The sequence below is a fragment of the Phascolarctos cinereus genome, unplaced genomic scaffold (genome assembly GCF_003287225.1).
Source record: "Phascolarctos cinereus isolate Bilbo 61053 unplaced genomic scaffold, phaCin_HiC Scaffold_2;HRSCAF=192, whole genome shotgun sequence".
Classification (NCBI taxonomy): Eukaryota; Metazoa; Chordata; class Mammalia; order Diprotodontia; family Phascolarctidae; genus Phascolarctos; species Phascolarctos cinereus.
This window is the reverse complement of record NW_027555625.1, coordinates 414,096,256-414,124,176: the sequence shown is the minus strand read 5'-3', so window position 1 is coordinate 414,124,176 and position 27,921 is coordinate 414,096,256. Positions and strand designations below refer to the sequence as shown.

Genomic DNA, 27,921 nt, shown 5'->3' with positions numbered 1-27,921 from the left:
TCTGCTTCTTTTGCTTGCTCCTCCAAAGCTGATTATTATTTTGATGCATTATAATATGTAAAGGATATATTTGCTATATTTTCCCCCATTTTTACATTTATTTGCAACATCTCTGTGCCCTGACATATGGTCAAATTTTATAAAAATTCCATCTAATAATAAGAAATATAGGTTTTCTTTAGCTTTTAGATGTCTAGCTTCTCCAGAAATGTGTTCAATTTCATATTTTTCCTTTTGTTTATCTTTTTGCTAGATTTATCAGAAACTGAGAGACTGATGTTGAAGTCTCCTTCTATTACTGAGTTATTATCCGTTTTTAATTTTATTTTGTCTTTTTGTAATTCACCTTTTTTCTCCCCTTCATGTATTTAGATGCAAAGACACCTGAAGCAAAGAAATTTAACATTGATATTGTTTTATTATCTATGGTTCCTTTCAGCATAATGTAATTTCCTAGTTTATCTCTATTTTGAGAATTTTTGGAGTTTGCTTCATCTCACATTATTATAACTTTTTTTTGTTTCATGTCATACATTGCTAATTTTATTTTAGGTCTTTATTTTTATTCTGTGTGTGTCTTTTAGGAGTATTACTTTTAATCAATTATTTGAGGTTTTGATTTATCTAATCTATCACTCTTATTTTATTATATATTTTAAGTCTTTCCATTTGAAGTTATGTGAGTTTAATTTATATTTTCCTACAAAGATCTTTAAGATTTTTTTTTCTGAATTAAGAATATTTTTATTTTTCTTTCTCCATAAAGATAGTATTTTGTCTTTTCAGTTATTTTTGATTAATGTAATTTAAGACAACCTTATTCCTATATGTTCTTTTCCTCTCCTTCTTAATTCCCCCTTCTTACCCCATTTTACCCCCTTTTTTCAGTTTTGAAGTGCCATTCATTCCTTTTATCCAATTCTTCCCCTTTTTACTGTTAAAATTGCCTTCCTCCCTTCTCCCTCAACTTTTTAAAAATTTTCTAAAGAATTTTCTTTAAAAAATCTATTTTTTAATTTTTTCCAAAGAATTAATTTCATCCTCTTATTCTATTCTCAACTTTCATTAATTCATATACCTTATGCTTATTTATTATGTCTTCACTCTCTGTATTTCTCATGGATTCAAAGCTTCTAAAGTTTTCAGTTTCTTCTTCTAAATAATATCTATGTTTTTGCCTTGTAGATCTTGCCTCCTTTTTTGTCATGTATCACTCTTAGAAATATCAGTTCCTGCAGGAGATAGACACAATATAAATATTGCTTCATGGGAGATTTTTTTTTATTGTCTCATCATTAATACAAACCGTTTTTGCCTCCTTCCCTCCCCATTATCATTTTCTTTCCAATTTGCTATGAAATCTTCTCTCCCTTATGGATGCCACTTTCCTTAAGAAGCTGTCATTCTCCTTTTCTTGAAGTAGAATGCTATCCATTAAGGGGCAATATGATTTCAGAGGTAGTTGCTTCTTTGAATACCAATTTCCTATGTGTATAATGATTTATTATCACTTTTGTCTCACAGATTTTCCAAAACAGCAGAGAAAGATGTAAATCTGAGGGCCATTTCCCCTAGGCCAAAACCAAGTTCTTTGCAGCAGATCCATTTACTTAAAATATGGGCAGTCTTAGGTGATCTTCTACCTTGAATATGAGTGTCCATCTAAGCTTTACCCATTACATGGAGACAGCAGCCTGAGAGAAATCAACCTGCTTGTTTTCTATTGGGAAAAGAAAATTTAAAGGAGAGTGCTTAGTTGGCCAACTTTGCTCCATACTGACACCTGCTGGTTACATGTAAAATGGAGTCCCATCAAAGGGTATCTAAGACTCCAGCTAATTCAACATTCTGTGATTAATTAATATAGTGTCACAACACACATCCACATATGAGTTTTGCATGTACTAGAAACAATAGTGGGGTTGTTGTCAGAAGTCCTGTGTTTTAATCCTAATGCTGTCATTTAACTGTTGTGTGACCTTGAGTTATTCACTTCCTCTCTCTTGACCTCTGTTTCCTTCTCTATAAGATGGATTTAATAAAGCTTATAAAGTTCCAACCTCATAGAACTAAGATTTTTTTAAATATCTCTTTCAGATCAAATTCTATGATTCAACAATCCTTTAAAACGCTTATGGGGATATAGACTTAGAAGAGAGCTTAGAGAATATAAAATGAAAGAGATGGACTAAATGATTTCTTTTCTTTTAACACCCATCATCCTATCATTTTCTAGTATAATCCTTTGCTTTACATATGAGAGAAGTTTAATGTATGATGCCCAGGGAGTGAGTTTTATACATGAAGGCCAGAGAAGGTAACTTTCCCAAAGTTAAATAAGTAAAAGAATCAGGATGTGAAACCAGGTCCTGACTCCAAATCCAGTGCCCTTCAGTCATGATTGAAGAGCACTCTGTGCCAATGAACAGTTCAATAACTTTTTTTTATTTTTGTAATTATTACCTGACCTATGACCATTTCACCTCTTAAAAATAATCAAATTATTTAGGTGCTAAGCACATTGATACAAGAAAAACATACAATTTTAAGAAGTCCTGCAGAGAATTATTTATTGAGGAAGAAAATCAACAAGCAGATCTCACATTACCATTGTTTTCAGCTCAGCCTAATACTAGAGGATGACTCATTGAGTATATTTTCTTGGAAAGTGATTGCAGAAGTCAATCTTTTGCTACTGTCCTGAGTGTGGATTCAGCATTTGCCAATATGCTTTAAGGTCAGAGAATTATTGCTCCTCCTGAAAGAGAAGCATGTGGTTACAGAACCAATACGTAAAGACATGTTATTTATAGAAAGAATTGGGATATTTTTGTAACTGTGGGAGTGGCAGGATGGTAATGAGAAATTGCCTATATTATTACACGTATACAATCATAGGATACGTTCTATGTATCAGTTTTGTCAGATATTGAAGGTGTTCCCTGTTACCAAGTTGGTACAAATATAGACAAATATGATAAGGCAGAAAAGACATTTCTCCTTTATCATATGGCCCAAATGTGGAACACAACGTCTACTATGAACTATTGTGGGACTTCCAGGAGCCAAGATGGCAGAGTAAGCAGTAAGTCACTCTTACCCTCCCTTACTGACCTTGAAAACCTCAGATACTACCACCCCAGGAAAAATTCTGGAATAGTGGAGCCAGCAGAAAGATGGGTTACAGCAGATTTTTTAGCTTGTGAGTCTAGGGGGATTAACAGGAAAGATCCTTCTTGTTGTGGCTGAAGGAGACCGGTACAGGAGAGGAGGTGTCTCAGCAAACTAGTGGGAGATCCTGAGCCTCAGGGAGGTGGAGCAGACTTCAGAAAAATCTGGAAGGACTTATATGAACTGATGCTGAGTGAAGTGAGCAGAACCAGGAAAACATTATACACAGTAACAGCCACATTGTGTGATGACTAACTTTGAGAGACTTAGTTCTTCTCAGCAATATAAGGATCTAAGACAACTCCAAAAATCTCATGATGGAAAATGCTATCCACATCCAGAAAAGGAACTATGGAGTCTGAATGCAGATCAAAGCAGACTATTTGCTCTCTCTCTCTGTCTTTTTTTGTTTTGCTTTGTGTCTCTTCTTTCTCTTGGTTCCTCCCATTCATTCTAATTATTCTTTACAACATGACAATTTGAAAATATGTTTAATAAGAATATCAGATTGCATCCCATCTTGGGGCGAGGGGAGGGAAGAGAGAGGGGGAAAATTTAAAACTCTGAATCTTATCTAAGAGAATGTTAAAAACTAAAATTGAGTAATTTAATTGAAAAATTAAAAAATAATAATTTTTGCACTTTTATTTTTACATATAACTGGGAAAAAAGTACTAAATAAAACATGAGAAGGAAAAAAAAAAGAGTTGTTGCACTTTAGTAAAACACCATATTAAACCAAATAAGCTGGACTTCCCCTCAAATACTCCAAGCAAAGCGTACATAAAACTTTATCATAGTTTATAATGAGTGCCATTTGGGGTGTATACCTATATTTGTTTTCTGTTCAAAACTATTCATTTAAGAAAATGTTTTCTAGGGGCAGCTAGGTGGCACAGTGGATAGAGCACCAGCCCTGAAGTCAGGAGGATCTGAGTTCAAATCCGGCCTCAGACCCAACACTTGACACTTACTAGCTGTGTGACCTTGGGCAAGTTACTTAACCCCAATTGTCTAAAAGCCAAAAAAAAAAGAAAAAAAGAAAATGTTTTCTACTCAAGGATTGTCTATATCCAGAGCAACAGAGTAATTGCAGTACCATGTATTTTTATCATAAGCAAGTTTTCAGTTGCTCATTAAATATATAGGTAAGTAATGATCATTCCTGATTGGCCTGAGATATGAGAAAAGGGAGCAATAGTTTAATGTCAAGGTAGTGAGAAGCCAAGCCTAGACTAGAAAGGAAAATCAAGAATCTTCAAATAAGTCTAAAGAAAATGACAGAAGCTTTGTGGTTAAATAACAAGGTGTCCATCCATTAATTCGATCAATAAAAATTTTTTATGTGCCTACTATGTGCCAGGCACTCTGCGAAGGGCTAGGGATAGGAAAAAAAAAGGCATGAGGCAGAGCCACGATGGCAAAGTAAAAGCAGGTACTTGCCTGAGTTCTCCCAAATTTCCCTCCAAATGACTTTAAGATAATGCCTCAAAATGAATTCTGGAGTGTTAGAATCAACAAAAGGATGCAATGAAACAATTTTTGAGCCCAAGACAATTTGAAAGGTCATTGGTGATGGTCTGTCTCACTGGGGTGACAGTGGGGCTCAGTCCAACACAGGCCCTGCCTGGCAAGCCAGCAAGAGTCCTTGGAGGCAGCGTCCAGAGTTCTCAGCCCACAGATGGTAAGAGGGTCAGAAATCTGATCAGAAGAAAAGGGAAATTGTGATAGCACTAGGTTCTAGACTCTGTCACAGTGTCCATACAGAGTTCCAGTTGCAGTCCCACAGCAAAGAGAGGGACTAGAACACTAGAGCATGTGACCACAGAAGAACAGGGACCATGGTCACAGTTTTATGGAAGAAAAGAATGTTTGTAGTTGTTCATAGACTAGAGCACAGGCTAGGAGAGTGGTGACCACACTTCTCCTGAGATCATACCAACTTGGAAGAACTTAAAACTTGGAGACCCCCATAACTTTCCCTGAAAACAGCAGCATAAAAACCCTGAAATTTTGGACAGTACCCTCTCCACTCTGAGAGTACAGACCAACTTTAACAAAAGTTAAAGGTCAAAAAATAGGCTAGAAAAAAATGAGCAAACAACAACAACAATAACAAAAAATAACCTGACTATAGAAAGTTACTATGTTAAAAAGGAAAATCAACAAATTCAGAAAACAACAGAGTCAAAATAGCTACATCCAGAACCTCAAAGAAAGATGTGAATTGGTTTTAGGCCCCAAAACAATTCCTAGAAAAGTTCAAAAATTATTTTAAAGATTGAATAAAAAAGATAGAGGGAAAATTTGGAAAAGAAATGACAGCAATGCAAGAAAATAATGAAAAAAAAAGAATCAACAGCTCGGTAAAGGAGGCCCCAAAAATACTGAAGAAAATAACAACTTAAACAATAAAATAGGGCAAATGACAGAAGAGGAACAAAAATCCTATAATGAGAATAACTCCTTAAAAAAATTGATCAAATGGCAAAAGATGTACAAAAATTCAATGGAGAAAAGAGTGATTTAAAAAGTGGAATTGGCCACATGTAAAAGGAGGTACAAAATTTCACTGAAGAAAAGAACAATTTAAAAAGCAGAATTGGCCAAGTGGGAAAGGAAGTAAAAGAGCTCACTGAAGAAAATAATTCTGTCCTACAAGGAAGCAAGGATAAGATGGACAGCTTTAATACAACGTGCAGTTTTCCTGATTCCAAGCCCGTCACTCTATCCAATGTACCATCTAGCTGCACTTGACAAAAACTTCTTGGAAAATTGGAAAGTAGTCTGGCAGAAATTAGAATTTCAAAGGAATCAATGAAAAACAGTATGACACATGGCCTAGCAATACCAGACATCAACTTATACTGCAAAGGTATAATTATTGAAACAATTTGGTTGTTTACTTGTTCTTCAATCATTTTTCAGTCATGTCTGATTCTTTGTGACCTGATCTGAGGTTTTCTTGGAAAAGATACTGAAATGATTTGCCATTTTCTTCTCCAAATTATTTTACATATAAGGAAACTGAGGCAAACAGAGTTAAGTAACTTGCTCATGCAGCTATTGTCTGAGGCCAAATTTGAACTTGCGTATTTACGACTCTAGGACAGGCACTCTATCCACTGCACCACCTTTGGCATTGCATAATAAATTAAAAATTAGAGATATGGTTAATGATGAAAGGAACACAATATATACATAATACCCAGAAGCAAATGTGAACAATAGCATAGTATTTGATAAGCCCAAATGTCCCAGCTATTAGGGCAAGAACAAACTATTTGACAAAAACTCCTTGGAAAACTAGAAAGTAGTCTGGTAGAAATTAGGCATAGACCAACATCTCATACCTTTACCAAGATAAACTAGAAATTGGTACATGATATAAACTCAAAAAGCAATAGAATAAGCAAATTAATGGAGTGTAAAAGCAATTACCTTTAAATCTATGCATAGGGAAAGAGTTTATGATGAAACAATAGAGGGATGGATGTTCACAAGTGGTAAAATGGATAATTTTGATTACATAAAATTGAAAAGTTTTGCACACAAATAAAACAAATGCAAGTAAAATTAGAATTAAAGCAAGAAACAGGAAATCTTTGCAAGTTTCTCTGACAGAGGTAGACATATAGAGAACTGAGCCAAATTTACAAGAAAAAGAACCATTCTCCAATTGATAAATGGTCAAAAGATATGTCTGGGAAGCTTTCAGAGAAAGAAATACAAGTTATCAATAGACATATGAAGAAATACTATAAACCACTAATAATTAGAAAAAACCAAATTAAAACAACTTTGAGGTCCCACCTTATGCACTTTGTTTTGGATAAAGTGACAGAAAGTGGAAAATGACAAATGTGAGAGATGGTGTGTGAAAGCAGATAAACTAATACAGTGCCGATAGAGGTGTGAACTAGTCCACTCATTCTGGAAAGCAATGTGGAACCATGACCAAAAAGCAATTAAACTGTGCAAACCTCTTGACCCAGAAATATGGCTATTAGGTCTATACCTCAACGTTATCAAAGGAAAAAGGAAAATGAACCTTCCATAAAATACATGCATACATACATACATACGTACACATGTATCTTTTAGTGGTGGTGAAGAATTGGAAACAGATGGGATGTCCAAGAATTGGGGAATGGCTAAATAAATTGTGATATATGGATGTGATGGAATTCTATTGTAATATAAAAATGATGAAGGGGATGATTTCAAGAAAACATAGGAAGACATATGAACTGAAGCAAAGTGAAATAAGCAGAACCAAGAGAACATTTTTACAGTAACAGCAATATAATGATAATCAGCTTTGAAAGACTTAATAACTGATTAACACAATGACCAATCATGTTCCAAAGGGATCATGATAATGCATGCTATCTACCCCCAGAAAAAAAAAAACTAATGGATTCAGTGAAGAATTAAAACATATTTTCTTTTCTTTCTTTCTTATTTTTTTTTCTTTTTTGAACACGGCTAATGATGGAGTTTACTTTTCCTGACTCTGCTTAAGGAACAGATACAAAGGTGGTAAACCTTCTGGTCACCCACAGTGAGAGCCCATGTTGGAAAAGCCAGCATTTTCTCGTCTTAATTGGGGAGGGAAACAGGTGGCTCAGCCCTAGACAAGTGTAAGCCGTATAAGAAGGGATCTCATTACCAACAAATTGTTCATCTCAATACTCACACAACAGCATTGCAGAAGGCACATTTGTTTGCATAAGTACAGTTATCAGATCCACAGTGGGGCATATATTCCACAGTACAGGCAGTTTGTTCTTCTTTTGGGCACACAATCTACATGTCCCTCCCCCAAAAAAAGTATTTATTAGAGATTCACTAAAATTGGAAGGGACATCAAAAGATATCAGAGATCAACACTCCCACCAAACAAATCAACTTTATAAGATCCTGAATATGTGGTCATTCCCAATCGGCTTAAACACTCTAGTGACAGCAAGCTAACAATACCTCAAGGCATCCAGCTCCATTACTGGACAGTTTTAATTATTAGGTCTCTCCTTGTATTGAGCCAGAAACTGATTACTGTAACTTCTATGTATTGCTCTTCATTTTGCCCTCTGTGATCATCTAGAGAAAGTATCAGCATGAGCATAGCCACCACCACCACCTCCACCACCATCATCATTAAACTAATATTTATATAGTTCTTACTATTATGGGGCACTGTGCCAACCACTTCATATATATTACTTCATTTGATTCTCACAACAACCCTGACAGGTAGGTACTATTATTATCCCCATTTTAAAGATTAAGAAACTGAGGTAAACACAGATCAAGTGACTTCTCTAGGGTCACACAGTTAATAAAGGTCCAAGGCCATATTTGGACTCAGGTCTTCCTGACTTCAGGCACAGCACCCTACTCACTATGCTACCTCATTGTAATAATAATAACAACAATAACAAGTATTTTGTAGAATTTTAAGGTTTTCAAAGTGCATTATCATTTTATCCTTATAGAAGCACTGAGAGACAGATCCTGTTAGTATCCTTATTTTTAATTAATTAATTAATTTTTAGTTTTCGACATTCACTTCCACAAGATTTTGAATTCCAAATTTTCTCCCCATCTCTCCCCTCCCCCAAGCCCAAGATGGCATACATTCTGAATACCCCTTTTCCCAATGTGCTCTCCCTTCTATCATGCCCCTCCTTCTCTTATCCCCTTCCCCTTCTATTTTCCTGTAGGGGAGAATAGATTTTCTATACCCCATTGCCTGTATCTTATTTCCCAATTGCATGTAGAAATAATTTTTAACATTTGTTTTTAAAACTTTGGGTTTCAAATTCTCTACCTTCCTCCCTCCCCACCCACCCTCATTGAGAAGGCAAGCAACTTGATATGGGTTATACATCTGTAGTCATAAAAAAAATGAAATAAAATAAAATAAAATACATGTGTAGTCATGCAAAACACTTCCATAATGGTCATGTGAAAAACTAACTATTTCCCTTCATCCTATCCCATTCCCCATTTATTCTATTCTCTCCTTTCACCCTGGCCCTCCTGAAAAGAATTTCATTTTGATTACTCCCTCCACCAATATGTCCTCCCCTCTATCATCCCCCCCTCTCTTATCCCCCTCCCCCCATTTTCCTGTAGTGTAAGATAGATTTTCATACCCAATTGAGTGTGTTTGTTATTCCCTCCTTTAACCATATCTGATGAGAGTAAGACTCACTCATTCTCTTTCACCTCCCCCCACTTCCCATCCACTTTAAAAGCTTTTTCTTGCCCTTTTCATGTGAGATAATTTACACCATTCTACCTCTCCCTTTCTCCTTCTCTCAGTATATTCCTCTTTCACTGCTTAATTTTCTTTTTTAGATATCATCCCATCATATTCAACTCACCTATGACCTGTCTACATATATGTGTGTGTGTATTTGTGTGTGTGTGTGTGTGTGTGTGTGTGTATATATACACACACACACACACATAGATACATATACATAAATGCATCACTCTTATTTCTCTTCCCACACCAGTACTCCTCCTATAGTCCTCACCCCAGGACTGCTACCCAGAACTGTGAACCAGATCCAAGCATGGGAAAAGCAAGAGCATCCTGCCTCAGCACCAGCAAATAAATCCCTGGCATCCCCTTCTGATCAGCTGCTCAAGCCCCCCCACTGTTTGTGGCCCAAGAGCTCTGAAAGCAGCTACCACACTGGGGCTGCACCAGGATTGGGACCAGACCATGTTCCTCTCCTTTTGAGGTACAACAGATGTTTCCTACTGACCTACTAAGTTGTCTTTGGAGTTTCTGAGTTAAGAAGTCTGGAGATCGCAACAGCTGCTAGTGATTTAGTCCCCTGAGGCCTGCTCTGGGTTCATGGAGACCCTTCTTTGCCTCACACTGAACTGAGCTCCTTTCCAAGCTTGGCACAAGAAACCTATGCAATCAACCATCCATGTTGTCTTGGGCTGGAAATTTGTTTCACTCTTTCTTTTTGTGGGTTCTGCTGCTCTAGAATTTGTTTAGAGCCATTTTTACAGGTATTTAGAGAGGTTTGGAGGAGAGCTCAAACAAGTCACTGCTTTTACTGCACCGTCTTGGTTCCACCCTGATTATTTTATAGATGAAGAAACTGAGGCAAACAGAGGTTAAGCCCAGAGTCACACTGCTAGTAAGTGTCTAAGATAGCATTTGAACTCAAGTCCTCCTGATGCTAAGTCCATTGCCTCTTTCTTCCATATGAAAGCTTTTTAAATGTAGGAAGACAATCTTAATATATCTAGTAAGTCCTCTCTTCTTCAGGCTAAACCAGTTCTTTCAGATGTCTCATGACATGATTTTGAGTTCTATTTTGACTGTATTGCAACTTACTGCATGATATAATCTTCTGCTAAATAAATTAGGCTGATTCTCAGGTGACAGACTACATTTATCACTGGTTCATACTCAATGTACTCTACTCTTTCCAGATTAGCACTACTTACAAAACTTTAAGTGGACCCATGTAGGTGCTGTCTTGAGGCACTGAAGAATAATAGCAATAACAACAGCAGCAACAGAAACTTCTTACATTCATAGAGTGTTTTAAGGATGAAAAAGTGCTTTTGTTTGCTATTTACTCCCAATATTATTTGGGCAAGTCACCTAACCTTTCTAGAGCTTAGCTTTCTCATTTCAATTCTAGGAGACTTTAAAAATAATTAAATTCACAAAAAAGATACATAAACAAATAAATGAAAGCACCTTGTGGATTATAGAATATAGTTATCATTCCTATTTTGCAGTTGAGGAAAATGAGACTCAGAAATTTCAGGTGAAGGGACTTCTCAAAGTTATCAATATCAAATAATTATCCGAGACAGAATTTGAATATGGGAAATTCTGATCAAGTACAACCAGGAATTTTTACTTTTCAGTTTTTTTTCTTTTCTTTTAAAATTCTACTTATTTTATTCTCCAGAAGTCTTTTTTACTCCATCATGCTGTTGCACATTCATGATGAGGAGCTGCATCAGCAAGCACACATTCTGTGAATTGGAAGGGACATTAGAGAAATAAGTCTGAATGCTTATGGAAGCATACTGGTTTTTTTACTTTTTGTGTTTTTTTTCTTTTTTTAATAAAAAAAACTATTTATTTTTAGATTTAACATTCACTTCCATAAGATTTTGAGTTCCAAATTTTCTCCCCATCACTCCCCTGTCCCCACCCCAAGACAGCTTGTAAATTGATATAGGCTCAACATATATATTCATTAAACCTATTTTTATATTAGTCATGTTGTAAAGAAGAATTAGAACCAATGGGAGAAAGCATGAGAAAGAAGAAACAAACAAAAAAAAAGAGGCAGCAAATAGTATGCTTCAATCTGCATTCAGACTCCATAGTTTTTTTTTTCTGGATGTGGACAGCATTTTTCATCATAAGTCTTTGGGAATTATCTTAGATCCTTGCATTGCTAAGAAGAAACAAATCTATCAAAGTTAGTCATCATGCAATGTGGCTGTTACTATGTACAATGTTCTCTTGGTTTTGCTCATTTCAATTAGCATCAGTTCATGTAAATCTTTCCAGTTTTTCTGAAATCTGCCTGCTAATTTCTTATAACACAATAGTATTCTATTACATTCATATACCACAGCTTGTTCAGCCATTCCCCATCTGATGGGCATCCATTCAGCTCAATTTCCATTTCTTTGCCACCACAAAAAAAGCTGCGGATCCTTTTCCCCATTTGTATGACCTCTTTGGGTTATGGACATAGAAATGGTATGGGTCAAAGGATATGCGCACTTTGATTGCCCTTTGGGAATAGTTCCAAATTGTTCTCCAGAATGGTTGGATCAGTTTACAACTCCACCAACAATGCATTAATCTTTCCATTTTCCCACATCTTCTCTAGCATTTATCATTTTCCTCTTTTGTCACATTAGCAAATCTTATAGGTATGATGTGGTACCTATCACATCAGAGTTGTACCTCATAGTTGTTTTGATTTGCATTTCTCTAATCACTAGTGATTTACAGCATTTTTTAATATGACTACAAATAGCTTTAATTCCTTCATCTGAAAACTGCCTGTTCATATTCTTTGACCATTTATAAATTGGGGAGTGACTTGTATTCTTATCAATTTCATTCAGTTCTCTTCATATTTTAGAAATGAGGTTTTTTATCAGAGACATGGGTTATAAAAATTCTTTCCCATTTTTCTGTTTCTGTCCTAATATTGGAAGCATTGGCTTTGTTTATGCAAAAGCTTTTCAATTTAATGTAATCAAAATTATTCATTTTGCATTTTGTAATATTCTCTATCTCTTGTTTGATCACAAATTATTCCATTCTCCATAGATTGGATAAGTAAACTATTCCGTGCTCTCCCAGTTTGCTTATAGTATCAGCCTCTATATCTAAGTCATGTACCCATTTTGACTTTATTTTGGTATACGTTATAAGATGTTGGTCTATGCCTGGTTTCCAGTTTTCCCAGCAATTTTTGTCAAATAGTGAGTTCTTATCTCAGAAGCTGGAGTCTTTGGGTTTATCAAACAGTAGATTACTATAGTCATTGATGACTGTGTCTTGTGTACCTAACCTATTTCATTGATCCACCTCTATATTTCTTAGCCAATACCAAGTAGTTTCAATAATTACCACTTCAGAATACAATTTAAGAGCTGGTATGGCTAGGCCACTTCATTTGCATATCTTTTCATTAGTTCTCTTGATATTCTGTACATTTTGTTCTTCCAGATACATTTTGTTATTTTTTTCTAGCTCTATAAAATAAGTTTTGGCAGTTTTGTGTCTTTTTTCTTTTACAACATGACTAATATGGAAATATATTTTGCATGACTGTACATACATAACCTATATCAAATTGCTTGCTGTCTCAGGGAGAAAGGGAGGGAAAAAAACCTTAAAACTCAATTTATTTTTTAAAAAAGTTTTTACATATAATTATGAAAAATAAATATTTAAAAATAAATGCATCTTTTTCTCCTTTTGTCCCCCTATTCCTTAAATTCCCCTTAAATTTTTGGTTGTTTAAGTCCTTTTTTCATCTTTTGTTAAACACTTTATATTTCTTTTCCCCTCTGAACAATTTCCTTACTTTTTTCAAGAGCTTATGTACACAAGATGATTACTTTTATTGTTGTTTTCTTTTTTTTACAAGTAGAATTTTCAATTTATCTACAAGTACAAACCCAAGTTTGGTTGGTTTTTACTGGTAAGCAAGTGCTTTTCTGGATCCTCCCTCTTCTGTATATCTTTCTTTCTTGTGACTTCTCAGAGATCTTCCCTTGTATTTCTCAGGAAACTTTACATTCTGGTTGGTATCACAACTTAGGCAAGCCCTATGTACTTCCCCTAGTGGATAGTAAACTCTTCAAGGATAAGGATCATCTTAACCATTTCTGTATACCATCAATCCCTAACAATTTATCTACCAAATATCACAGACTATAAAACAGACCTGTAAGAAGGGCAAGCAGGTTGCATTAGGCGCTTGCTGTAGTGAAGAAAGGTAAATCATTAAACTTTCACAGTGTGGAGATAGAACGCTAGATACCCATCTCTACATTTTTTTCTAACTCCAAATGGCTATACTAGAAGAAAAAAAAAGAGCAACTTTTTTTTTTCTGATTTACTAGAAGCATCTCAGTCTTCCCAATTTGCTAAACTATTAAATAATGATCATTCTGAATCTGAAGTAAGACTTCACATAAGGAAAAGTGAGCTTAGCAGAATGACATTGAAACTACCAGCTAAAAGAAAACTCTCATCAACTTCCTAAATTACCATTGTCATGGTGTGTTGTATCTGATGACAAAAGATACATGCCTTAAAATATTAACTACCACTGTTCAATTTCAGGCAACGGAGTTTCAGTTTTTATTGAAATTCTTCCATACTGTAAAATGTCTTCTTCATGTTGTTGTAGGAGCGAGACTCACAAGTCTACAGTAGTGCCAAAGGTTAGTGTAATGTTAAACCAGTTGGGTTTGTCATTTTAGTTGTCCCAAGTATAAAATGCTGAATGGACCAACGTACAGTGCTGCAGTAGCCTGGGAGAGAAGCAGGGACAGCTGTGGCAGCAGCTGCAAGGTCAGCGCCATCTTGGTCTGTGTGCCATCCTGAAGCTCCCTCAGTATTTTCTTAATAATTGTACTTATCTAGCTTTCTTTTGTCCTTCTCTGTAATTATCACAAATCAAATATTCTGCTCACCTCAGTTTTTTTTTTCTTCTTCAAGAATAGTTTAAATGCCTCACTTTTGTCAAAAGTATAGCATTTTGGGATTTATGTTCAGGCTCAGTGTTGCAGAATGTTATTTTAGGTTGCATCATATGTTTCTTTGCCTTTAAGAATAAGTTATTTCTTCATAGCTGAAGGACTTTGTTCTGGACTTTTTGTAAAGTGTATCTGTTTTTGGAAAGAAAGCCTCTACAAGGCTTAGAATTTTAAGAGTGAGGTTTTATCTTGGTAGCAATTCATATATTTGATGAATTGGTATTTTTCTGTTTCTATGCAAAATATTTAGATACTTTGTTTACAGTATTTCCTGCTATATTATATGCAGGTTTTTGTTTGGTTGGTTAGCTGGGTTTTGATTTGGCTTGGCTTTAGGCATCCTGTTTTTCTGGGGAGGCTATTATGTGCACTCTGTCAAGTTCAGCTGCTTTGGTTTGTGATTTGTACTTCTAATGTTCAGATTTTTGTTTATTTCTCATCTCAGATTTTTTTTCCATTTCTGCATTTTTGTGTTATAAATCTGCCATTTTCTCTTTCCAAATCATCGCTACTTTGAAGAGATTCTCCACTGTGTATTCCCTGTACAAAGTAAATTTATACAGGAGAGAACTGACTTTAATTAGCCAGATCTTTTTATGTACAGCCAGAAGTCCTTTCCCCTTTTCTCAACTCCAGGATATTCTCCATGCTGCCCACATTTTTTATCCCCTAAACCTCTTACATATTTCTCTTTTCTTCATGTGGCTTGGCAGAACCAGAGTGTGCTACATCTTATTGCTGATTGATGAGCAGGAGGGAAAGAGGTGAGGGGAGTGGAGGGCCAAGGGATGGATTTCAGGCTGTGTCATTTCTATGAGGGGAACAGTCAGGAAACTCACCCCTAACTGAACCCTGTAGGTTTAAGGGTGGGATTATATTTGGTGAGATTATTTGCACAGAGTTCACCATCTTGTGACCTGTGTGGGCAACCCTGAATGAGAGCTCAAAGTACTTAAGCTCTCCAATGTTATTGAATGAAGTTTTTACATTTACATTATTTCTGTCTTCTTGTGTCATTGGTTCAGCTTTAGTTTCTTTATGCATGGCATAATTCCTTTTGCAGATGTTTTTGAGTTAGAGAAGTTTCTGGTAATCAACTATTGGCCAATCATGCTTCTCCATACTGTACTTGGGAAGCTGAAGGCAAGTACACAATTTTGCATTTATCCCTATTAAATTTGCCCTTCTTAGGTTTGCCTCATCCAGCCTATTGAACTATTTGAAGATTGTGACTCTATTAGTTATTGTGGTGGTGTATTTCCATTATATCACACTGCTTCTTACAGTTGTATTGAAAGTGAAAGTAACTAAGTTAAGAATGAGTAGGTTGTTTCAGGTTCTCAGAAATGTCTCAGCATTTTTCTGTTTTGTTTTGTTTTGTTTTTTCTTAGTTCTGGATGGCGGAGACTGCAGTTAATGACCTTCAGGAAAGAAACAAATCAACCATGACTAGATTAATTCCCAAAACTAATACATGTACTTACACATTCCCCATTATGCAGTTTCTTAATATTCAGCTCTTTTTCTCTGTAAGAGAGGAAGTTCAGGATCAGTAAACCTCATAAGAGGGCAAGTCCTAATGCAATTGACTCTATTTTATCCCACAGATCTGAGAAATGGGGTATTTGGGCACATAAAATATCCTGTCTGATCATTAAAAATGGAAGACACCTTAGATATCACCTAGTTTCTTGTTTTTAAGTAATGGTCCCAAGGACATCCATAATATTAGTCGTCCGAATCATTTGATTCCCTGAACAGTATTTTTTCTACTGCTTTGATTGATAACTTTAAGGAGGCAGATATCATCCTCATATGAGGAAAAACTTCATACAAACTGGAGTGGCTGGGGCAGCTAGGTGGCAGAGTGGATAGAACACCAGCCTTGGAGTCAGGAGGGCCTGAGTTCAAATCCTGTCTCAGAAATGTAACACTAGCTGTGTGATTCTGGGCAAGTCACTTAACCTCAATTGCCAGAGAGAAAGAAAGAAAGAAAGAAAGAAAGGAAGGAAGGAAGGAAGGAAGGAAGGAAGGAAGGAAGGAAGAAGAAAAAAGAAAAACTCGAGTGGCAGAACAATGGAATAAGGTGCTTCATAAGGCAGTGAACTCCCTGTCACTGGAATTGCCCAAAGAAAGATTGGAAGACAAGTTTGCAAGGGGTGTCTTAAAGGGGTTTCTAACTCTAGGTAAACATTGGACTAACTGCATTCTAGGGCCTTTTGCCATTATGAGTAACAGTGTGAAAAAGTATTTGAACTCAGGTCTTCTTGACTCCATATCCAGGACACTATCCACTGCACCTCTTATATGCCTAATGTAAGTTCTTTGAGGGCAGCGACTATATGCGTTTTTTCTTTGTATCCCCAATGATTAACAAAATGACTGGCAAATAGCAAGTACATAATAAATGCTTATTATTGGCTTTAGAATAGGAAGTAGCTCCCTTGAGGATATAAACTGGGTGAGCCTGAGCTAGCTATTTTAATGTGGTACTCACGCATTAGTGGCACAGAGTGAACATTCATTCACATAAGTTTTCTTATCAGTAGCACATATTGGTTTGAAGGCATCAGGGCATATTATACCCTTGCTGGTGCTGGGGTATGCAGAGCAATCAACCTGCAGGTAAAAGACAGAATAGAGATGGTCCTCTAGTTCCATTGTATAATGGAACTTACAAACTTATTTTTCCAACTCTTATGCTAATGTACAGTGTCCCTGTTAAATCACTGATCATTTTTTGGATGTAGGACTAGTCACTCTCCTTCCCTCCCTCCCATTAGAATTGTAGTAATCACAGTTCTAAATCTGGAGTCAGGAAGATCTAGGTTCAGCTACTGCCTCTGAGACTTACTAGCCAAGTGTTCAATAGCAAGTCACAACTTCTTTGACTCTCACACTGAACATAGAAAAGAAGGAGGTTGTAATAGAAAGCTCCAAGGTTCCTTTCAGCTTTATATTCATTGTCTCTGTCTGTCTCTCTCTGTCTCTGTCTGTCTCTCTCTCTCTGTCTCTCTGTCTTCATCTCTCTGTCTCTGTCTCCTTCTGTCTCTCTCTGTCTCTCTGTCTCTCTCCCTGAATTCCTTAGTCTTTAAAAAATACTACAGTATATCAGGGCTGGACATAGGATGTGAGAGCTGAGGAGAGATGCTAAGAGACCATCTGGTACAATTCTTTCCTTTCACAGATGAGGACTGTGATTATGCTGTAGTCACCATAAAATACCAACATTTCAACCAAGCACAGAATAATGTACTCACTCTTTGCCCTTTTGCATCATCTCCCAAGGACAAGGGAAAAAAAAGTGATTACAAAGAATTAGAAGTTGAACAGATAGAATTTAACAACTGGAATGCATTACTAATCTTATGAAATCCTAAAATGTAGCAACTAAGGTGTCTCTTTCCTTCCTAACCATTCCTGGGCAAGGTTAGGGTCAGAAATGATGGGAAAAGGCACAGTTGTTTCAGTCAGAGGAAAGCTGGCAGTTGCACTATTAGTGAAAGAGACTCCTAGGTTGTTTTAGCATGCCTGTTCAAAAAAAAAATTTCTAAGATCCGTTTCATATCAAGACTAGAAACCCTGCCCAGAATGAACCATTAAACTTAAGCCCTGCCCACCTTATGATATCATTGCTCCCATAAACAATAAGCAAACCCCCATGACATCATTGACCCTTCCTCAAGATTTGCCCACCCTGTGCCATCCCACATCCTGACCCTCAAGATGCCCATGTAAGTCATTCATCCAATTATACCTACTAATGATAACATCTTCATGTTACCATTGTGACCCTGAAGCCAACTTAACATGTCTTCTCAGTTGCCCTATTTTCCAGTACACTGGACCCAGAGTATGCAGGAGACCTAGAACAAGTCAAGAATGAAGCTGCCTCTGAGCCGACAGAGCTACTTTGCTACTTTCAACCCTTAATGAACTCTGTGACCCTTGAGGGTCAAACCAGCTATAAGACAGGCATTAGTCAGTCTGTATCAGACTGATAAACAATTTGTGCAGCTGGGACCCTTTTGGATGAGCAGACCATCCTATCTTCATGGTCTAGCAGTTCCCAAGGAAGAGGGAAAAAGGGGCTGGTGCTGCTCCTACCCTTCTACTCTCTCTTGCTCCCCCTCTCTTTGTCTCCACTTTTTCCATATCTAGGAGAGGGAGCTTGTCCTTTCTCCTTCTATATGACTTCTCCTTTTTGCTGTAACTCTTAAATACCCAAATCTCTGCCTGCATTGCCAGGCTCCTTTGTATTCAGTATAAGGAGCTCTGACATGCACGTCCTTTTGCTTTCTCTTGTAATTAAATAAGTTGCTACTCATGTCTTTTGGAGTCATGACTATTGGTTGACACTATGCTTTCCCCATATTCACTATAGTCTGTTGTCTCCACTAGGCTCTTCATGCCCAATGGCACGAAAGAGAAGACTCTACTATACCATATAAAATAGTATAACTAGAAAGGGACTAAACACACCACCACCCCCTCTTCTGACTTATGTTACATATGAAGAAATGGGAACCCAGAGAGGTTATGAAATATGTAAGATATGAACTTAGGGCTTCTGATGCTCAATCCAGTTTTCTTTCCATTTTGCCATGCTGGTTTGAGAGTTGACTTTAGACCAATAAAATGGAATGTCAAAGGTTTGATTCAGGTGGAAATGATCACTTTAAAACTAAGTATGAAATCTGGAAAGACTTGTATGAACCGAGGCAAAGTGAAGTGAGTAGAACCAGGACTATGTTGTACACATTAAGAGAAGTATTGTACAATGAAGAACTGTGAATGACTTAACTATTCTGAGCAATAAAATGATCCAAGACAATCCTAAAGTATGAAACATGCTATCCACCAGCAGAGAAAGAATTAATATCTGAATACAAACTGAAGCATACTATTTTTTTCATTTTTATTCCTTCCCTCCTTCCTTCCTTCTTTCTTTTTTTCTTTGACTTTTTGTGCAAAATTACTAATGTGGAAATGTTTTACGTGATCACATATGAATAAACCATATAAAATTGCTTACCATCTCAGGAGGGGGAGAGGAGAGGGAGGAAAGGAGAGACAGAATTTGGAACTCAAAACTTTAAAAGAAATGTTAAAAAATGTTTTAACATGTAACTGGGGAAAAATAAAATATTAAAAATTAAATTAAATTAAATATGAACCAGTGAAAATAGCATCTTTTAGTACCAATCATCTGGCTATGAGTGATTTGCCTAAATTTCCTATGCACAACACGTTCAATTTTCTATTCCACCTTTACTGTTGACCTCTAGGAATTCTGGTTTCATACTGTACCATTTTGACAACATGACACAGAAATTGCATTGCATCTAGCTTGTCATCCTTCTGTCTGTGTGAGAGCTGGGGAAGCCTCTCATGTATATCCCTATCAGAGCTGTACAACATCACTCAAGGTGATATGTCTGTGGATCTCATCTAGGAGACATTGTATATATGAAGTGACATTCTCAAAAATCTGAATGAAGTATTTTATGCTACTTACATTGATATACGAAAATTTGCATGGAGTTCTATAACCTAGAAATACATTATAGACTTTTCTCACTCCTTTTTGAGAGTCAGCATGATAATATGGATTGCAGAGCTGACCTTGGAGCCAGGAATAACTGAGTTCCAATCCTGCCTCTCACATGTCTTGGCTGCATGACCCTGGGCAAATCAGTTAACCTTTCAGTGCTCTAGGCTCTATGTCTATGAGTTTCAGAGAAGTGATTTCTCACTTATAAGTTCTCTACACCAATGACATTACAGGTATCGTCTGGTCCTTATCCCCACTCCTCATTCTTGCAAGAAAGATTTTACATTCTGGCCTTTACCAGGGATTAGAGAAGCCTTAGTGCAAAAACCTTGCTATCTGGACCCTTGTGTCCCTGCATCCCTTGGAATGTTTTCTCATCTCAGAGGACTGGAATAGGGTCTCAGATCATTAGAGTTTCCAGGACCCAATAGTGAAGTTTTGTGATAATGAAGTAGTCCTTGGCTCTGATGGTCTATGAAGAAGCACCCTTACTTCCAGGAAAGGAGGAGGTGTTTGTAGGGAATCAATAATTAGACTGGAACCATGAAACATGACCTCTATTAGCTGCCTTCTCTATCCCCCGAACACCATCTTGCTTAGTATTAATTAGCAAGACCAGAGCATGACCAATGTCAATGCTCACATTAAAGACCTTGATTAATTCATGGTGATCAAAAATGAATATATAATCTATTCCAGAGATTCAGGCACTTTTCAGGTGCTTAATTATAGTCAGTGAGTGTCCAAAGGATTGGGACCAAGAATTTATAATTGATATGTTGTAAATCCTCTGCAAAGCTATGATTACTTTGTTCTGTAAACTACTCCCCCACACTCTTGTAGCCCTTTGTGACATCCTTACAACTGAAGTTAATTAATGGGGATAACAGAGTGATTATTCTGAAACTCATTCACAGTGACAGCCAACTCATAGTGGTCAATGATTTATTCTGTAGAGTTTACCCCTTCACGTGTAAACAATCTTGTCTGGAGAGTATGGAGTTTATGAACAAAAGTGTTGTAGATATGTTTCCAGGGTTACTGTTAAGCACTTAATAATAGGGGAGTTACAGAATTTTTTATGATGCTACGGTCAATCTTTCCTATTAATTGTTTATGTCCATTTATGCCATGATAATCCTGGTCAAGGAACTGTCATTTTGATACATGTTGGAAAATCTTTAACTTGGAACCTCTTATATTTCTTTAGCCTCAGTAAAGTTTGGGAGAGGATTGTTCCCTGTGGCTGTGTTTGGTGTGAAGGGGTGTATTCCCCAAGATTTGATTACATGTGAAATAGCTTTTGTGAAAGGCAGTTAAAACATAGATCTAGATTTTTTTTTACCAACACATGCACAAACCAGAAGTCTCTGAAGACCAAGTGAACGTCACATTGTCCACACTTAGTTTTTAAAGTCATCATTCATATCCAAATCAAGCCTATCATTCTCCATTCTCCTGGCCAACAGACAGTACATTCCCAAACCAGCATAGCATAGTGAAAAGAACAATGGATTTGGAGTCAGAGGACCCAAGTTTGAATTTTGATATTTCTATTTATTAGCTGTGTAACTTAAGTAAGTCACTTATCATCTCTGGGCCTCACTTTCCTCATTTACAAAATTAGGGCTTGGACTATATCTCTGAAGTGTCTTTCAGTTCTCCTAACATAAAGCTTGCAATGACAACAACAACAACAACTACAATAATAATAATAATAATAATAATAATAATAATAATAATAATAATAATAATAACCACAATGCAGCTTACTTGCAGCCAAGTGGTACTGTGGATAGAGTGCTGGGTCTAAAGTCAGGAAGACTAATCTTCATGAGTTCAAACGTGGCTCCAAATACTTAGTAGCTGTGTGACCCTGGGCAAGTCATTTAACTCTGTTTGCCTCAATTTCCTCATCTGTAAAATGAGCTGGAGAAGGAAATGGCAAACGATTCTAGCTCTGCCAAGAAAATTCCAAATGGGATCACAAAAGGTCAGACACAGCTAAAATGACTGAACAACAACAACAACAACAAAGCTTACTTGCATTTGGTCTGTCTTCCATTCCTGAGCTTTGGTAAAGTCTGTGCAAATTGAATTTTACCAGATCTGCAGTATCAGTGGTTCAAATGCCATTCCTTCAGCTTCAGTCTCCTTCAAAAGACAGAAGAGGGGGCAAGAAGAGAACACAGATTGGGACTTAAGTTGAAGGTATGTTTTGTGAGTATTGATCTATGTTGAGGGAAGAAATGGATTTTTTCCAAAGTTCTCTCAAAGAGATGGAGGCTATAGGTTTGTTCTTGGGAGGTTCCTGGTATTGTAGACTCACAATATTTTCCTTAGGTATGGAATATTTCTATTTCCTGGCATTGGGGAATAAGGGAAATAAAAGCAGTGAGGAAGAAAAACAGGACTCAAGGCATTTCTCAGAAATCTGGCCAGGGAAATTTGACTTGATGATGCCATATGGTGGAAATCCAGTCCAGACATAAATCTTCCTTATGATGGTAAGGTCTAATCATGGAAAGATGCTTAGTAGAAAGCCATAAAATCAGCATCATAAAGGTGAAGCCAAAGCACTGCCCTTCCAGCCGTTGGATGTCTTCATAGAGGTAAAAAAGATAAAAATCAAGAATGACAACCCAGGCTTCAGGGCTTAAATATTGTTCATTTAATTTTTGAACATATTGGAACAATGGTGGAAATCTGTAAAACTAGGTACCCCCTTCCAAACTTGCTTTATAATCATAGGATAGAGGGGGGAAACTGGGAAACTGACCCAACTTTCAAAGTGTGGAGTGAACCAATTAGAAAAAGACTAAGAATCTCCTTGTGATATAGTAGTGTTATCAGTGAAGTAATGTTATCATTGAAAATAAGATAAAGAATCTCAGAGCTGGGAAGTGACGTTGGAACATAGATTTCAATTTCTATCAACATAGATTGTGCATGTGTATTTAAGATGCCAAAGGCAGGTGTGATTGAGGAAGAGTACAAAAGCATGATTCAACACTTTAATAGCATCACTTATGATCCCAAAGCTCAGAATGACATAATGTAGACAAAGAAACCTAAGGATAACAAAATAAGATTTTGAAAACTGCATGAAAAAAATTGGAGGATTAAAAAAGGCACAATGCTTAGGTAGGTAGGTAGATTATGTACATTAGGTAGATAATATTTAGGGTAGATAGGCTAATAAGAATTGACAAAAGAGAAGATAAAGTAACCTAACTCCTACTTTTATGCCAAAGAAAATGATCTTTGGATTATAAGGCCAGAATAAAATTTGTTAATTAGGAGTTCATACAGAGAATAAGTAGAGCTAGCAAAGTTAACGAAAAGCTATTTAACATTTAGTATATGGCAGGCACTGTAACAATCGATGGTGCTACAAAACAAAGACAATAATAATGGGATCTGTTCTCAAGGGGAACTGGAGAAGACAACATATAAATCACTGTGTACACCAAAAATGTATACAATGTAAATCTGTGAAGAAAGGGACTTGAGTGGTAGGGAATGAAAGACTTCCAGGAGAATGTGAGATTTGAGCTGAGACTTAAAGGAAGCAAGGAAGCCAGAGTTGAGGAAAAGGTACCAGGCATGGGGGACACCAAGTGTAGCAGCATAGAGTTGAGACATGAAGGTTCATGTTTATAGAACATGAAATAGGCCAATGTGGATGGATTGTGGAGCTCATAGAAGGGAGGAAAGTATAAGATTTGGAAGGCAGGGAGGTACCAGATGAAAAAACAAAGGATTTGATATTGGATCCTGGAGTTATAGGGAGCCACATAAGCTTATTGAATTTGAAAGTGGGAAGGGGCGATTTGTCAGATCTGCACTTAGGAAAATTCCTTTGTCATTTGAGTGGAAGGTAGACTGGATTTAATAGAGAGTGGAAATAGGGAGTCCAGCCAGCAGGTAAGAGTCCAGATGGGCAATGATGAAGGCCTAAAGTTAGGTAGCCACTGTGGGAATGCAAAGGGTAAATGTGAGTGATATTGTGGAGGCAGAATCAACAAGACTTGGAAGTTAATTAGAAATGTGGATCATGTGTGAGTGATGAGTTAAGGCTGACACTGAGGTGGTGAACATATAAGACTGGGGAGACGGTGGTGCCCTCAGGAATAGGAAAGTTGGGAAGAGTGAAGGGTTTGAAGAAAAATATAATGAATTTCATTTTAGACATGCTGAGTTTAAGATCCATTTAAGACATTTAGTTTGAATTGCCCGAAAGGTAAGTGATGCATGTGTAGAATGAGAGAGAGAGAGAGAGAGAGAAAGAGAGAGAGAGAGAGAGAGAGAGAGAGAGAGAGAGAGAGAGAGAGAGAGAGGAGAGAGAGAGAGGGAGGGAGGGAGGGAGGGAGGGAGGGAGGGAGAGAATTAGGGCTGGATCTAAAAATCTGTGAATCATCTGCTTAGAAATGATCATTTAGGGTCAGCGAGGTGGCTCAGCTGATAAAGCACCGGCCCTGGATTTAGGAGGACCTGAATTCAAATCCGGCCTCAGACGCATAACACTTACTAGCTGTGTGACCCTGGGCAAGTCACTTAACCCCCATTGCCCAACCAAAAAAAAAAAGAAGTGATCATTTAACTCATAGGGGCTAATGAGGTCACTAAAGGAGATATGTAGAGGGAAAAGAGAAGAAAGGAGGAACATCTATAATGGATATGAATGAAAGTACAGATAGTTTTGGCAAGGGTATTTAGTGTTAATATCATTAGGACAAAACCAAATGTAAAGTCTCGGTGAGTGCCAGGAGATGGAAGAAGCAATAAAGGAAAAGATAAAAGATGAAACAAAGTTTATTAGTTATGGAGCAGGTATTCCATAAATTCTATTATAAGAGACAGTTAGATCTGGAGTGGAGAATTAGAATGATAAGGATGGAAAGAATGAGAGTGAGGGGTTAGGCAGTTAGGGATGGGATCAGAGTATACACCAAAAGAATTTCTGGTATTGGAAGAGTATAAGAGGATGAGAGTGTGTTAATCATTGAGCAATGAGTCCAGGTAAAGTGTTAGCTGTTGGAGAGAGATTTGCTGAGGGGGCAGATGATTATCAGACCATTCAAGGCCATCCTTTGAGTTAGGTGGTGATGTTCTGTCTTATCACACTGCCTCACAGGGACAAGCAACGAGCAACTTATCAAGAGGCAGGATGTGCTAGTGAGATGCAGTCATCTTGTGAAGTAGGAGAATGTGCAGAAAAATACTGCTAAATCTTTAATAATTGGCATCCTGGAGAAATCACCATATATTTGTAACTTTAATCTGCATTATTAACATTTTCTCCATCACTTTCTAAACTCTAGAAATCAACAAAAACAAAAAAAAAATCAAGCCCTGACCTACATCTTTACAAATTTCCAAGGTGTAAATGCTCACACTAGCTGGTTAGAACTTGTTTTAGCATGTCCCTGATGAGATGTGTAGCATTGGTGATGGATAGCCTCTGGAACACTAGAGACAGTTTTGGGACCCTGAGGGGTGGGCAGAACACTGAAACACCTTATAGTTAGGAGGGTGGCCAGGATCCTGCATGAGCTTGAGGTAGGAGCAAGACTTTGCAGGGATGACTTGGCGGAAATCAAATTTCTTTCAAGCTATCCTCATTAATTCCAATTTACAAGGTCTTGACGGACTATACCCTCTGCTATTGATTTATACCTGGTATTCAGGAAAATGCAGGTTCCTTGAATGTCAGGGACTATACCTATTTATTCTATTGGTTTTTGTAAGCCTAGTGCCCAGAACAGGATGTTGGAAGTTATAACTGATTAATAAATGCTAATTGTACTTAATTAAGTGGGTAAATGTGACTGCTGATCTAGCCAGTGATCTTAGGGAAATGTTATAGAACAATACATATACTGCAGTAATGGAAATGGCCTAATTTCTTGATTTTCCAAACACATTTAGAGTGTTTAGGCAAGTGTATATTTGGCATTTGAACAACATGGCCAACCCATCGAAGTTGTGCTCTCTGCATTGGAATTTGAATGCGTGGCAGTTTAGGTTCAGAAAGGACCTCAGTGTCTGGTATCTTCTTTTGCCACGTGATTTTCAGAATCTTCCTAAGACAATTCAAATGGAAGCAATTCAGTTTCCTAGCATGGCTCTGGTATACTGTCCAGGTTTCACAGGCTTACAACAATGAGGTCAGCACAACAGCTCTGTAGACCAAACCTTCAGTTTGGCAGGATGTCTAATACCTCTTCTCTCTCACACTTTCCTTTAGAGGCTCCCAAACATTCAGCTAGCTCTGGCAATGCTTACATTAACCTCATTATCAATGTGTACAACCGTGGAAAGTATAGTATCAAGGTAAATGAATTTATCCTCAGTATTCAAAATTCCTCTATTTCCTACAATAAATGGCTCCACATATGGATGGTGCAGTGCTTGCTGGTGGAACATCTGAGTTTTCACGATGTTAATTGTTAGGCCAAAAGTAACCCAAGCAGCAGGGAATCAATTTACATTTTGTTGCATCTAAACTTCAGAAGCTGCACTGAGTGCACATTGAAGTATGAAGATTAGTTGAAGGAATTGGGTTCATCTAGCTTGGAGAATACACAAGAGAAATGATAGATTGTATACACATACACACATACATAGATATAGGTAGATAGATAGATAGATAGATAGATAGATAGATAGATGATAGATATAGATAGATAGAAATGATAGATGCCTTCTGTCACTTAGAAGGGGAATTAAAGGCATTCTGCCGGGCCTCAGAGGGAAGAATCAATAACTATATGTGGAAGTGACAAAGAAGCAAATTTAGGCTTGATGTTAGGAAGAATATCTCAACAATCCATGCTTTTTCTAAAGTGAAATGAGTTGCTTTGGGACATAGCAGGTGATCTCTCTTTGGAAACCTTCCGGCAATACCTAGAGAATATTTGCCAAGTATGTATTAATTTGTGATAGTGGGAATACAAGTGTAAAGTCCCTATTGATTCTGGGATTATACTTCTCTAAATCTCTGAATATTTTACATTTTATGTTCTAAGGTGTCTCTCAATTTTAACATCCTATAATCCTATCCATTTATTATTAATTGTCACACAGCCTTAATTTTCAAAGAGGGAACTCTACCTACCAGAGGCTTTCAGGGAAAGGGGGGCCAGGGATATTGATGTCCTCATGATGGTGATGTCTGTTACAGGCCTTGATGGTGGCAACCTTGCAGGTAAAAACATAGTAAGACAAGTAAAGGAGCTCCCTCCGGCCCTGCTTCCGCATGAACAGATCTGACTCAATATCTCCTCATAACAATGAAATGCCTTTTGAGAAACCTCAGAAATTAAAAACAGACTCTTGTCTTAAGGGATAAAGAAAGCTTCTTTTATGGGGGGGGAGTAAAGAAGGGGAGTGTAATCAAATGAGAGCAAATATTGGGAGTGAAGTCCTAAAACAGTTCCAAAATAATCTCCTTCCTGAAGTGTTCAATAAATGAACAAGCTTAGACCAAAAGAATGAAGGAATTAGGACATAATACTATAGTAACATAGGGGTATAGAAAAATTATCACTGGATATGGTTTTTAAAATCTGAGTTCTAAGTTTTGCTATCTGTTTCGCAATAATTTACTATGTGATTCTGGAAAAGACAACCTCTCTGGACCTCGGCTTCTTCATTTGAATGCAGAATCCCTTTACTCCTGTGTTCACTGTGATCACCCTGAGGTCATCATTTACAATAATTCATAGGTTGCCCCCTGTTATACTTTTGCTAGACTATGTCATAGTCACATAAACTTGTCAATAAATTCAATTAAGGCATGATACAAAGAAAATAACAAAAATGGGGATCAAGTAATAAAACGTTTTTATGCCCTTATAAAAGGGATATAATCCACCTATCCAGGACAGTAATAATACGGG

General features: G+C 37.0%; 1 protein-coding gene across 4 annotated transcripts in view; it reads right to left on the bottom strand.

Annotated features, from left to right (window-relative positions):
• Window positions 1-2,559: 2,559 nt before the first annotated feature.
• Window positions 2,560-27,921, bottom strand: part of LOC110203416 (ovomucoid-like) — a 28,918-nt gene continuing 3,556 nt past the window's right edge. For 2 of the 4 annotated variants that reach the window (XM_078149095.1, XM_078149097.1), the window contains 6 exons: window positions 22,061-22,171; window positions 17,724-17,743; window positions 16,961-17,082; window positions 15,948-15,990; window positions 7,871-7,980; window positions 2,560-2,758 (listed from right to left, as the gene is read on the bottom strand). In XM_078149095.1, coding sequence (XP_078005221.1) covers window positions 2,713-2,758; window positions 7,871-7,980; window positions 15,948-15,990; window positions 16,961-17,082; window positions 17,724-17,743; window positions 22,061-22,082 — 363 coding nt within the window. In that variant the 5' untranslated portion in view covers window positions 22,083-22,171 and the 3' untranslated portion in view covers window positions 2,560-2,712. Of the gene's footprint in view, window positions 2,759-7,870; window positions 7,981-15,947; window positions 15,991-16,960; window positions 17,083-17,723; window positions 17,744-22,060; window positions 22,172-27,137; window positions 27,221-27,921 lie in introns of all 4 variants that reach the window. The other 2 variants (XM_078149096.1, XM_078149098.1) reach the window with 2 other exon arrangements.